At 50.7% G+C, this 13,595-nt stretch overlaps 2 protein-coding genes across 2 annotated transcripts in view; both read right to left on the bottom strand.

The window, feature by feature from the left end:
- LOC136572538 (uncharacterized) overlaps positions 1 to 8,085 on the bottom strand; it is a 249,188-nt gene extending 241,103 nt beyond the window's left edge. Inside the window, exon 1 of the mRNA XM_066573204.1 lies at positions 3,690 to 8,085. Coding sequence (XP_066429301.1) covers positions 5,101 to 8,076 — 2,976 coding nt within the window. The 5' untranslated portion in view covers positions 8,077 to 8,085 and the 3' untranslated portion in view covers positions 3,690 to 5,100. The remainder of the gene's footprint in view (positions 1 to 3,689) is intronic.
- RELL1 (RELT like 1) overlaps positions 1 to 13,595 on the bottom strand; it is a 55,426-nt gene that overhangs the window by 39,537 nt on the left and 2,294 nt on the right. The gene's annotated exons all lie outside the window — the stretch shown is intronic.

The following is a 13,595-nucleotide window of genomic DNA, read 5'->3' as shown; positions in this document are numbered from 1 at the left end:
TTCAACTTTTAACTCATGTTTCCTACAGCATGCGTAAAAAATATGCCGCACATGTACAGTGTTTTAGTACGCACCCATAGAGAATAGGGCTCTGTAGTGTGTAATACAGAGGAAAATAGAACATGCTGGGTTTCTTCTTCTACGTGCGTATTATACACAATGTATATGGATCAATAAAATGCAATGTACTGTCATAGACTCCATCCACCGCGTATCATGCACACATACATTGTGCTCGTGTGAGCCCGGCCTAAGGCCTCGTGCATACGGAACGCACAGATTCCTCCTGTGCCCACGACGCTGTCAGATGATCTTTTCTTCTGTATGCGCAAGTGCTGCTGGCACTCCGGCGGCACATGCGCAGTACAGATTGGTCAGCGCCGTCGCCTCGGCGATGACGCAGATCTGTGACACTCCTGCAATGATCACTGCAGAAGTGCCGCAGCAGGAACGGCTTCCATTGACTAAAAATACAGCATGCTGCGGTTTTATTTTGGCACGGAGTGGCCGCAAATAAAATCCACTGGTGTGCGTGGAGAGAGGAATCCCCACACACATCAATGGGCACAATGAGCAGCGGATCGCCCGACCTGCTGACAAGCGCAGAATCCGCTGCTCGATTTGCCCCGTGTGCATGAGGCCTAGTGGTGCCAGTACTGTGCCACGTGTGGAAAATGCAAGGCTTCCTGCCAAAGACAGCAGTTTGTTACTAAACATTGCATAATCCCAGGAACTAATTACTGTCGGTGAGCTAGGATAGAAGTACGCGGCTTCTCTCCCACAAAGCATCAGGCCTCCACCTCACACAGGAGAGGATACGGACCTCAGAAACCACCAGCAGCCATCTTTACATGTGGATTTTCATGGTGTGCATTTCGCTATTTTAGTCAAAGGTGAAAAACACCATAAAAAACAATGAGAATCTGGCCTAGCGGTGCAGTTGTGTTCTCTGCAGGTCCTATGGACTAGGGGAGCAGTAGAAACAATGTGACCGGATGAGGCTACGTGTAGCGGCTGCCGTGCATCCAGTCCTCTAACCCAGGGGTCCTCAACCACCGGTCTGAGGAACAGGACAGGGCCGTTTGTGAGTTTCTGCCAGCCTGCAGTGCCGCCGCAGACCAGCACTGAACACTGACAGTATGCGCTGCTTTGAGGTGGGCTGGCGTTAGTGACGCGGCTCCCGGCACATCACATTATGTGGGGTGGATTGGTGATCTGGCCACAGTGTCGTGGCTCCTGGCGGGGATCTGGTCTATAGCGCTGTACACCAAGGTCCCGCCAGCACCCACCGATCTACAGTGCTGTGTGGTACATAGCGCTGCAACCCCCTGCATAACCCTGCCCCCATATGATCAAAGCCCCGTCCCTGCCCCACCCCGCCCTGCCAGGCCACGGAAAAATGGTCTTGCTTAAAGCCGGTCCCTGGTGTAAAAAAGGTTAGGGACCACTGCTCTAACCAGATACAATGTTGTGCTTACACTGAAGCTGTTCCAATGCAGACCCTGTAATATGGCCATAAGGTGTGAACACCGCTGAATAACCCCAACGTCTGAGGCTACAGTCACACGGGCGAGCAAAATACTGGGCCGAGAAACTGAGCCCGATATTGTGCTTGTGAACGTCCGCTTGTCACAGCAACACAAGACTTTTTCATTTAAAAACGCCTCGTTTCACTTCTGCGATCTCAGGCACGTCAGAGGATCGCAAGTGTTTACCATGGATCACAACGGGAAACATGACATCGCACTCACACGGCAGGCGAGTGTCATGTGATGTCTTTAAAGGTCCCATTGAAAACAATGGATGATGCATTCTGAGGGAACGCCACAAGATTAAAAATCGCAGCACATTCTTCCAGCAAAGAAAAAGAACTACAATTAAATCGCCCGTGTGAAGAAGTGCATTCAAAAGAATGGAGTTCATATTTGTGCGAGGTTTCTCGCCCGTGTGAGTAAGCCCTAAAGGGTGTAATTCAGGGTATCAATGTATATTAGAGAACGACTGACCGCAATTCTTTAAAGGGGTTGTCCCGCGGCAGCAAGTGGGTCTATACACTTCTGTATGGCCATATTAATGCACTTTGTAATGTACATTGTGCATTAATTATGAGCCATACAGAAGTTATAAGAAGTTTTTCACTTACCTGCTCCGTTGCTAGCGTCCTCGTTTCCATGGAGCCGCCTAATTTTCAGCGTCTAATGGCCAAATTAGACGCGCTTGCGCAGTCCGGGTCTTCTTCTTTTCTGAATGGGGCCGCTCGTGCCGGAGAGCGGCTCCGTGTAGCTCCGCCCCGTCACGTGCCGATTCCAGCCAATCAGGAGGCTGGAATCGGCAATGGACCACACAGAAGAGCTGCGGTCCACCGAGGGAGAAGATCCCGGCGGCCATCTTCAACCGGTAAGTAAGAAGTCACCGGAGCGCGGGGATTCAGGTAAGCGCTGTGCGGATTTTTTTTTAGGTCCCTGCATCGGGTTTGTCTCGCGCCGAACGGGGGGGCTGTTAAAAAAAAAAAAAAAACGTTTCGGCGCGGGACAACCCTTTTAAGGGTATGTTCACACCGACAGAAATGTTGTGGATTTTGCACAGCGGAATTAGCTGCGCAAAATCTGAACGTTTTGCAGTCCAAGCACTGTAGATGGGATTATAAGAAACTGGTCCATATGCAGCGGAGACTCTCCACAGTGTAACTGCAGCTGAACCACGGGTTTCAAATCCAAACAGTCAATGTGAATTCTGCGTTTGGGTCCCTTTTCAAAAAAACACAAGCGTTACTTTAGTAGCACAATCAGATGCAGGATGATAAATGGCGTTACCACAGCAGCATGTATACACCCAGGTATCAGTGCTGCAACCCTGCCCTACTGAACACACACTGTGTCTGCAGCGTTCTACCATGCACAGCAGCTTACAAAAGGTTTTGTATATACTGACATTTTCTTCCTTAGCTTTCTCCACCCTTCTTTCAAAAAAAAAAAAAATTTTTAATTTTCCCATTGACAAAGCCTTATGAAGAATTGCTTTTTTTTCCATTCGACTAGTACTTTTTTGACTATAAAATGGAGTTTCCAGCAAGATAAAATCTTACTGAAAAGCATCTGTTCCTTATGGTCCAGACGCAGGGGGGGGGGGTCTGAGATCCAGAGACTCCTGACCGCTGTCTTAAAGGGGTTGTCCCGCGGCAGCAAGTGGGTCTATACACTTCTGTATGGCCATATTAATGCACTTTGTAATGTACATTGTGCATTAATTATGAGCCATACAGAAGTTATAAGAAGTTTTTCACTTACCTGCTCCGTTGCTAGCGTCCTCGTTTCCATGGAGCCCGTCTAATTTTCGGCGTCTAATGGCCAAATTAGACGCGCTTGCGCAGTCCGGGTCTTCTTTTCTCAATGGGGCCGCTCGTGCAGGATGCCGTCTCCGTGTAGCTCCGCCCCGTCACGTGCCGATTCCAGCCAATCAGGAGGCTGGAATCGGCAATGGACCGCACAGAAGCCCTGCGGTCCACCGAGGGAGAAGATCCCGGCGGCCATCTTCAGCAGGTAAGTAAGAAGTCACCGGAGCGCGGGGATTCAGGTAAGCGCTGTGCGGTGTTCTTTTTTAACCCCTGCATCGGGGTTGTCTCGCGTCGAACGGGGGGGTGGGGGGGGGGGGTTTGAAAAAAAAAAAAAAAAAGGGGAATTTTTTCTTACCGATAATTCCCTTTCTGGAAGACATCATGACAGCATACGCTGGAGGTTGCTCACCTGCTGACCTGAAGGGACAGGAAGAGGCAGAATATAAAAAGCACCTCCCCTCCACCAACACCAGTGCGTTCCAAATGACCACAGTGACCAGTTACTTAACCAGAAGGTGTGTTTTTATTGACATCACACACCTCAGAAAACAAAGTTAAAGCATACACATTACCTCATGTGTTGGACAAACTAGGGTAACCATGTTGGTAAGGGGGGGAAAAAAGCCCGTATGCTGTCATGATGTCTTCCAGAAAGGGAATTATCGGTAAGAAAAAATTCCCCTTTTCCCCATGACATCATGACAGCATACGCTGGAGGAATACCAAATAAGTGGCATGGGCTTTTTAGGGAGGGATTACGGCTTGGAGCACCTTCCTACCGAAGGATGCGTCCTGGCTATATTTAAAGTCCAGCCTATAATGTTTAATGAAAGTATGGCCTGAAGTCCATGTGGCTGCGTTACAGATTTGCTCAATCGATGCGTGCGCTCTCTCCGCCCAAGAGGATGCCACCGCTCTCGTTGAGTGGGCCTTCAATCCTTCTGGAGGGGGGATGCCCTTGGCCTTGTAAGCCTCCTGGATGGCTCTCCTGAGCCACCTGGCGATCGCATCTTTAGAAGCGGCCTTTCCTTTGGCCTGCCCCTGAAATTGAACGAAAAGTTTGTCAGACTTCCTGAAACTTTCTGTTGCCTCGAGGTACGCTAGTACCGCTCTTTTGACGTCTATATTATGGAGCTTTTGTTCTTTTGCATTTTTGAAATTTTGGCAAAAGGCTGGAATAACTATTGGTTGGCCCCTGTGGAAATCTGACAATACTTTAGGCTGGAAGGATGGGTCTAAAGAAAAAACTATTTTATCCGGGTGGATAGTCATATATGGGGCCCTTCGTGAGAGGGCCTGGATTTCCCCCACGCGTCTGGCTGACGTAACTGCCACAAGCAGGGCTACCTTGTATGTCAGCCAGGCGATGGATAGATCCGTAATCGGTTCAAATGGGGGGTCGCATAAGGCCTGAAGGACTATGGTTAGATCCCAGGGTGGTGCCGTGGGCCGTGTGAATGGATGTAATCTGCTCGCCCCTCTAAGAAATCTCCTAATCCACCTGTGCTCCGCCAGCGCGAGATCGAAGAATGCCCCCAAGGCCGCAATTTGGACTTTGAGTGTATTCGGACTCAAACCTTTATCCAGGCCCGCCTGGAGAAAATCTAAGATTTTCCGGACGTCTGGCTGATCCAGCTGCTGGATGTCCTGGCCTAACCACTCCGAAAATTTTTTCCAGACTTTGGAGTAGATTTTGTGTGTCGAGGGTTTAAGGCTCTCGCTAATGGTGGAAATAACCTTAGGGGAAAGACCCTTTCCTAGGAACTTTACCCGCTCAAGCTCCAGGCCGTAAGCCTGAACTTGTGAACTTCCGGGTAAAGAAGAGGGCCCTGCGATAGTAGGTCCGGTCTTGTTGGAAGGTGGAAGGGCTCTCCCACTGACAGGGATCTCAGGAGGGGGAACCACGGTCTTTTGGGCCAATATGGTGCTACAAAAATTACTGTTAGGGTTGACTGCAGTAATTTCCTTAGCAGAAGCGGGATTAGTGGTAGAGGGGGAAAGGCATACGCTAGGTCCCAATCCCAGGGGTGAGAGAGAGCGTCCGTGCCCAGGGCCTGTTTCTCTGCGCCTCTGGAAAAGAAAAGCCGGCATTTGGTGTTTGCGCTTGACGCAAAGAGGTCTACTTCTGGTACCCCCCACTTCTCCACAAGAAGGCTGAACACCTCTGGATGGAGTTCCCACTCTCCTGGGTCCACTTTCCTTCTGCTTAAAAAGTCCGCGGCTGAGTTCTCGGCTCCTCTTATATGAAAGGCCGATAGGGACTTTGTTGTGCCTTCCGCCCATTGAAGGATCCGCCCCGCCAGTCGTTGTAGTGGAGGATTCCTGGTGGTACCCTGGTGGCGAATGAGTGATACTGTTGTCATATTGTCTGAGAAGATCCTCACATGTTTCGCCACTAATCGTGTTTGCAGGCTACGCAGGGATTTCCATACAGCTTTAAGCTCCCTAAAGTTCGATGAGCTAGCTTTCTCGTGAACGTCCCAGGCCCCCTGTACATAACCGCCTTCAAAGTGGGCCCCCCACCCTTTGGCGCTGGCATCGGTCGTGATTATTACGGCCGGGTCCAAATTCCAATCGGATGCCTGAGACAGGTTGTCCGACGACACCCACCAACGGAGAGAAGCTCTGGCTTCCGCAGAAATAGGGATTGTCTGATCAAGCGAAGCCTGCAACTTGTCCCAATTCCGGAGAATTAGTGACTGGAGTCCGCGACTGTGGAATTGGGCCCAGGGGACCACGCCGATGCACGAAGTCATTAGTCCCAGGATCCGCATTGCGTCTCTTATCGTTACCCTATGTTTTTTATATAGGTTGGAACATTCTTCTATGATAAGATGTTTTCTTAGGGGAGGAAGGGACGAATTTTGTAGACTGGAATCCAGAATGACACCCAGGAATTTCTTCCTGGTTTCTGGCTCCATGTTGGATTTTGACTCGTTAACAATCCAGCCAAGCTCCTTAAATAACTGCAATGTGGACTCCAAGTGTGATCTCAGAGTAGATGGGGAATCTGCCACCAACAGGAAGTCGTCTAAGTAGGGGATGATCATGACACCCTGGTTTCGTAAGAAGGCCACCATTTCCATCACGACCTTGGAAAAAATTCGCGGAGCCGAGGAGATTCCAAATGGTAGGCAGACGAACTGGAAGTGGCGGATTTCCCCCTCCACCCTCAGCGCAAACCTCAGGAATTTTTGTGAGTTGGCGTAAATAGGGATATGAAAATAGGCATCCTTAAGGTCTATTGTAGCCATTACGTTATCCCTGGCAATTAAAGGAGTTGCAGTTCTAATGGTTTCCATTTTGAATCTCCTATATTCAATGAATTTATTCAGTTGTTTTAAATTGATAATGGTGCGGTGGGAGCCGTCTGGTTTGGGAACCAGAAAGAGGGGGGAATAGAAGCCTTTTCCCTGTTCCTTCTTAGGAACTGGGATAATCGCGCCGAGACCCTGTAGGTTCCGTATGCCCTCCAACAGAGCCTGTTCTAGGCCTGGAGACTGGGTTGGGGTTATCATAAACCTGTCCGGGGGGCGGGATAGTAGCTCGATCCTGTACCCCTCCGCCACTAGGTGCAGTACCCACTCATTAGTTGTAATACTACGCCAGCTATTGGAATAGCGAGCCAGTCTACCCCCTACCGGGCCCGAAAGTATGGGCTGAGGGACAAAAGTTAAAGTCTTACCCCTTCCGCCCTTTGGATAAGACCATCTTCCGGTCTTTCCCTTCCCGGCGTACGTAGACGAGGGATGAGGGGTGAAGGGTCTCTTGGGTGGTCTGGTGGCAGGCAGTCCGTGACTCTTGTCAGCTGCTTTCTCCAGCAGACGATCCAGGTCTGGTCCGAATATACGCCCGCCCCGGAACGGTAGGGTACATAGCCTATTTTTGGACGCAGCGTCCCCTGACCACTCTTTCACCCACACTGCCCTTCTGGCGGTGTTCGATAGGGCTGCCATGCGGGCTCCGAGGCGGACTGTTTCCATCGAAGCATCTGCCAGGAACCCTGTTGCCATTCGCAGCAGAGGGATGCCGCTTGCGAACTCCTCCCTAGGGGCTTTTTGGTCGACTAGGGCTGCGAATTGGTCCAACCAGATTGCCATGGAACGAGCCACGGAAGTGGCCGCGATGTTAGCTTTCATGATGAGACCGGAGGTGGACCAGGCTTTACGCATGGATGTGTCCACCTTATGGTCCAACGGGTCCTTTAAGTGGGATGTATCCTCAAAGGGCAACCCGGACTTTCTGGATACCATGGCAATTGCAGTATCGACTTTAGGTATCTCGTCCAAAAAGGACACTTCATCTCCCGGAAATAACAGGCGTTCTTTAAATTCCCTGGGGATTAGCGGAGCCTGATCCACGCTCTCCCACTCATTTAGGATCAGCTGCTTGAGTGTGGCGTTTACGGGGAATGAAGATTTTTGTTGCGGGAGTAACCCCGCGAACATATCCTCCTGGACTGTGCGGGGTTGCTGCACGTCTTCCTCCACCTGCATGGTCCTGCGTACTGCTTTCAGCAGTTGATCCATGTCCGCGGTAGAGAAAAGATATTTCTTGTCCTCCTGCGTCACTTCCCCGTCAAAATCCACATTTTCCGCTATGTCGGAGTCAGACTCAGACACCGCCGGAACCGACCTGCGTGTAACCCCGGAACCAGGTTGGAGGTCCGAGAGGGAGGACTGCACTTCTTCTCGGACGACTGACCGAATTTCGGCCATAAGGGAAGTTTTTTCCTCCTGCATAATTTTCGCGGAGCAGGTATCGCATAGCGTTTTGGTGCAGGAGTCGTCAAGTTTGGTTAGACATACTGGACATTTTTTACTCCTGCGTCTAGCCTCCCTTGGTTTTTGAGTATCCCTGTCCTGTAAGACAAGGGAAACTCTGTTAGTGGGGAAGTGTATGTAGTGCAGGTGTAGGTTGGTCCACTGGACCACTTACAGTTAGGAGGGTCTCTGGGTCCTCTCTGGTCGACATCTTGCGCCTTGCAGGAACGCTTCCTGTGCTTAGGATCGTTCCTTAGCGTGGAGAAACACCACCAGCTGATGCAGGGGCAGCGGATTTTTGAATTTGGCGCCGGCCGCGCCAGGCCACGCCCCCTTTGCGGAGCGTCCGACGTCACCGCGCTGTATCCGAAGCCACGCCCCCTGGAGCGCTCCTGTCGGCCCTGGACCCGGAGATGGCGGCCGCCGCCGCAATGACGGCCGCAGTGGTGCCGGCAGCCCGTACTTGGACCCCGGCCCACCGGAGATGGCGGCCGCCGCCCGAAATGACGGCCGCAGTGGTGCCGGCAACCCGTACTTGGGCCCCGGCCCACGCAGTCCCCGGAAAGCTCCCAGATGGGGTCCTTCCCACTGGGTTTGCCGGGGCTGCCCGAAAGATCCACGCCGCCGCTTCGCCGGTAAGTCCTCCTCCGGCATGGGACAGCGTTGCTGGAGTTCTGCCGCTGCTGTCCTGAAGGGACAGGAAAAACACTGGTGTTGGTGGAGGGGAGGTGCTTTTTATATTCTGCCTCTTCCTGTCCCTTCAGGTCAGCAGGTGAGCAACCTCCAGCGTATGCTGTCATGATGTCATGGGGAAAAACCCGTTTCGGCGCGGGACAACCCCTTTAATGATCCGACAGCGTGCTGATCCATCATCGGAAGAACTCTCAGCTGCACGCTCCTCGCCTGATCCCCTGCAGCATGTAACACTGGTTATCACTCCCAGTATGCGTCTTACAGTGCGAAAAATACCATATATTCTGGCTTATTCTGACGATTCTGGTCCTTGTAAAACAGACCAATTTTGATCTACAAGTATGTTCCATCCATTTGTGTCTCCGCTCTACAATTTGGTATGTCATCCATTTTTTTTCTAGCATTATCTAGCCAAGGTCTGTGAAAATAGATCGCACACGGATGTCATCTGTAGGAGCTCCATTTCCTTTGCACTCACTGACATAAATGGGTGACCGAAGTCCAAGAAATCAGACCATTACAGGACATGCTGCGAATATATACATTGTTTTTGTTTTCCTTTCCACAGATAAACACAGTCCATATACCCTCGGTGGGATAAACACAGTCCATATACCCTCGGTGGGATAAACACAGTCCATATACCCTCGGTGGGATAAACACAGTCCATATACCCTCGGTGGGATAAACACTGTCCATATACCCTCGGTGGGATAAACACTGTCCATATACCCTCGGTGGGATAAACACTGTCCATATACCCTCGGTGGGATAAACACTGTCCATATACCCTCGGTGGGATAAACACTGTCCATATACCCTCGGTGGGATAAACACTGTCCATATACCCTCGGTGGGATAAACACTGTCCATATACCCTCGGTGGGATAAACACTGTCCATATACCCTCGGTGGGATAAACACTGTCCATATACCCTCGGTGGGATAAACACTGTCCATATACCCTCGGTGGGATAAACACTGTCCATATACCCTCGGTGGGATAAACACTGTCCATATACCCTCGGTGGGATAAACACTGTCCATATACCCTCGGTGGGATAAACACTGTCCATATACCCTCGGTGGGATAAACACTGTCCATATACCCTCGGTGGGATAAACACTGTCCATATACCCTCGGTGGGATAAACACTGTCCATATACCCTCGGTGGGATAAACACTGTCCATATACCCTCGGTGGGATAAACACTGTCCATATACCCTCGGTGGGATAAACACTGTCCATATACCCTCGGTGGGATAAACACTGTCCATATACCCTCGGTGGGATAAACACTGTCCATATACCCTCGGTGGGATAAACACTGTCCATATACCCTCGGTGGGATAAACACTGTCCATATACCCTCGGTGGGATAAACACTGTCCATATACCCTCGGTGGGATAAACACTGTCCATATACCCTCGGTGGGATAAACACTGTCCATATACCCTCGGTGGGATAAACACTGTCCATATACCCTCGGTGGGATAAACACTGTCCATATACCCTCGGTGGGATAAACACTGTCCATATACCCTCGGTGGGATAAACACTGTCCATATACCCTCGGTGGGATAAACACTGTCCATATACCCTCGGTGGGATAAACACTGTCCATATACCCTCGGTGGGATAAACACTGTCCATATACCCTCGGTGGGATAAACACTGTCCATATACCCTCGGTGGGATAAACACTGTCCATATACCCTCGGTGGGATAAACACTGTCCATATACCCTCGGTGGGATAAACACTGTCCATATACCCTCGGTGGGATAAACACTGTCCATATACCCTCGGTGGGATAAACACTGTCCATATACCCTCGGTGGGATAAACACTGTCCATATACCCTCGGTGGGATAAACACTGTCCATATACCCTCGGTGGGATAAACACTGTCCATATACCCTCGGTGGGATAAACACTGTCTATATACCCTCGGTGGGATAAACACGTCTATATACCTTCGATGGGATAAACATGTCTATATAGCCGCGATGACTAACAGGTCAGTGTGCTGTCCATGGAACAGCAGCAAACACCGGCAGCAAACGGAGCTGGAGGACAAAAACAACAAGCTGTGTGAATAAGTCCTCAGGCTACATTTACAGATGCACAAAACCCCCGTGAATATGAGCTCCATTGTTTGAGTGATACATGAGTGATGTTTTCCCTCCCAGCGATGCCACGAGGTAAACAAATGATGCATGTCTGATTTTTTTTGCGTTCCAGGCAATGCGTTGCCCATTGCTTTTAATGGGACAGTCAAACGCATTGCACGCCATGAGATGTGCGCCCGACACTTGACAATCCTCGTGAAACAAGCGCCGGAGGATCGGAACTTCAGAGAAGTGATGCGAGATGTTTTTGCATGATATCGGCTCGGCTTTCTCAGCTTGATGCCGACTCGCCTGTGTGAATGCAGACTAACTTGAATGTATAATCCTGACTCCCCCGTTATACTTAGATGAATCTAGGGTCCGTCTTCTAGCAAATCAGGGCTTTTTCTTGTCCAAAGCTATGGGAATAATCAAGGCTATCTTGATAATGTACAATTTTTGATGCTGCATCCACAACACTTTTGACCCTCTACCAGATCCTTCCTCAGACCGGTAACACGTTGTGAACATATAAGACACCATGTGAACACAGTAACTAATAAAGAGCTTATCAAGGCGTCTGATTACTCCAGAGAAAGCTCCTGTCTTCTGCAGTGCGGTCATCGGTGCAGCATCATGTGGAAGCAGCAGCAGTCCTGGGAATACACTCAGTGCAGAGATCGTGTTGTACAAATCCACAGTCCGCACCCTCCACTTGATGGTGATGGTCACAGCGCTTGTATAGAAAAGCACCATTCTTTTCTTCCCATATGGAATCTAGCAAATAAAGGCCAGCTGCTCCGGCCTCGTAATATGTACTGAAGTACAAGGAAGTGGTTAGGGCTGCTTGTGGATTATGTGCCTACAGATCAACATCCACATCCTGTCCGGACAGCAGCCCCATCAAGATGTCATCATCACAATCCCAAGGCTGGGTTCGCACCTGCGGTAACGGCTCTGGTCGGCTTTCTGTATGAGTGAACATAGAATTTCTGCCCAAACCGATCCATCCTAAGATAGAACAGAGCAGATCCCATTGACTATAATGAGGTTCATCTGACTTCTATTATGCAGTGCTGGGTAGCCCTGTATGATGCCAGATGGAAACCCAATAGATCCAATTATAGTCGACGGGGTCCGTTCAGTTTCATCATAAGACAGAGCAGTTCAGCTGGGGAGTTACCTTTTTTCCTGCTCCCCTAAATGCCTTCCGCAGACGGCCGGGTCGGATCCCGCTGAGAGAATTTTCACAGCGGTAGGCGATCCGTGCCTCTACAGTGACCTGCGGCTCACCTGCTCCCGGCGTCTCGCTCCGCTCTATGTCCCGGCTGCCACCCAGCTGGCACATGCGCAGTGCAGAGCCGGCGCATCAGCAGTGACATTTCTGTGCGGGCATCTGCAAGGCTCGCACAAAAATAGGACATGCCACGATTTGTTTACCGCGCGAGTTTTCACACGGTCAAAGTGACTGCTATGGCACTGATTGGGCCTCTATATACATTAGATTGTAATCAACCGAGCCCGTCGAGCGACTAATGTGTTTGGGCCGGCTCAGCTTTCCCGCTGCCGATAGAGAATGTTGGTGATGTTGAATTTCAACACCCAATCCTTTTGCTCCCCGGGAGATAAGTTGGCTCCAGATCTGGCTGGGGCTTTCCTGTACAGGGCAGCCAGGGAAACTGCTGACGGACAGTCATTCATACCACAGTTGCTGATTGTGTACGGGCAGCTTTACACATCAGTGTTATGTTCAGCTTACATGTTACATGTCTATAAGCCCCCCGTATGACATGTTGAGGGGGCTTTTTTTTTGCCTTACCTGGCAGAATTTTTGGCTATGTTCACCTGGCAGAAACCGTTGGATTCTAACTGTGAAACCACAGCCGAAATATTCTGCTGAGATCTGCCTGCGAATTCAGCCCTGTCCGTGGGCAAAACCCATGTGTGGAGCTCAGATGCGTTTCCATGTGAAGTAGTGACACGTCACTTCCTGAAGGTGATCTGCGTGGAAACAATGGCGGAATCCCAGAGTGAGAAGGCCAGATCTGTGTGCGGAGCTGCAACAAAAACCGTGGCAGAATAGTCGCAGTTTTCTGCCGAGGCTTTAAAGATGGAGTCTGCGCAGAAAATTCCATGCCAGATTCTGCTGTGCGAAGAGTCGTAGGCTGCCTGTTCACGGGTGTTTTTGCATTGCGTTCCCTGCGGCAATAATCCGGCTGCAGGGAACGCAGTGTACGCTTTCCATAGCGCTGCTATAGAAAGCGCAGCCCCCCTGTCCACGAATTATATCCATTCTCCGTTCGCGGCCGGCAAATCACAGCATTCTGCGAATTGCTGCGATTCTCTGCGGTGAGCCTGTCAGATAGGCTCACCGCGGAGAACCGTCAGCTGGCTCCTGCTCCCCGATGGCGGAGAGCCGCAGCGTGATACCGCAATGCCCGTGGACAGGCAGCCTTAGGCTGGGTTCACACACGGTTCACAACCGCGGCGGCTTTGAAGCGGCCCAGCCGCTTTATTTTCCGTTGCGGCCGGCGCTCCCATACAGGGCCGCGACAAAAATAAACAAAAAAGAAAAGATAGACATGCTGCTTCTGCTGAAACCGTGGCTGCGGCAGCCACGGTTTCAGCTGGGTTTACCGCAGCGGATTAGCCGTCCCGTGTGGACGAGATTTTTGAGAAATCTCGTCCACAT

Source organism: Eleutherodactylus coqui, chromosome 7 (genome assembly GCF_035609145.1).
Source record: "Eleutherodactylus coqui strain aEleCoq1 chromosome 7, aEleCoq1.hap1, whole genome shotgun sequence".
Classification (NCBI taxonomy): Eukaryota; Metazoa; Chordata; class Amphibia; order Anura; family Eleutherodactylidae; genus Eleutherodactylus; species Eleutherodactylus coqui.
This window is presented reverse-complemented; position numbering and strand designations above follow the sequence as displayed.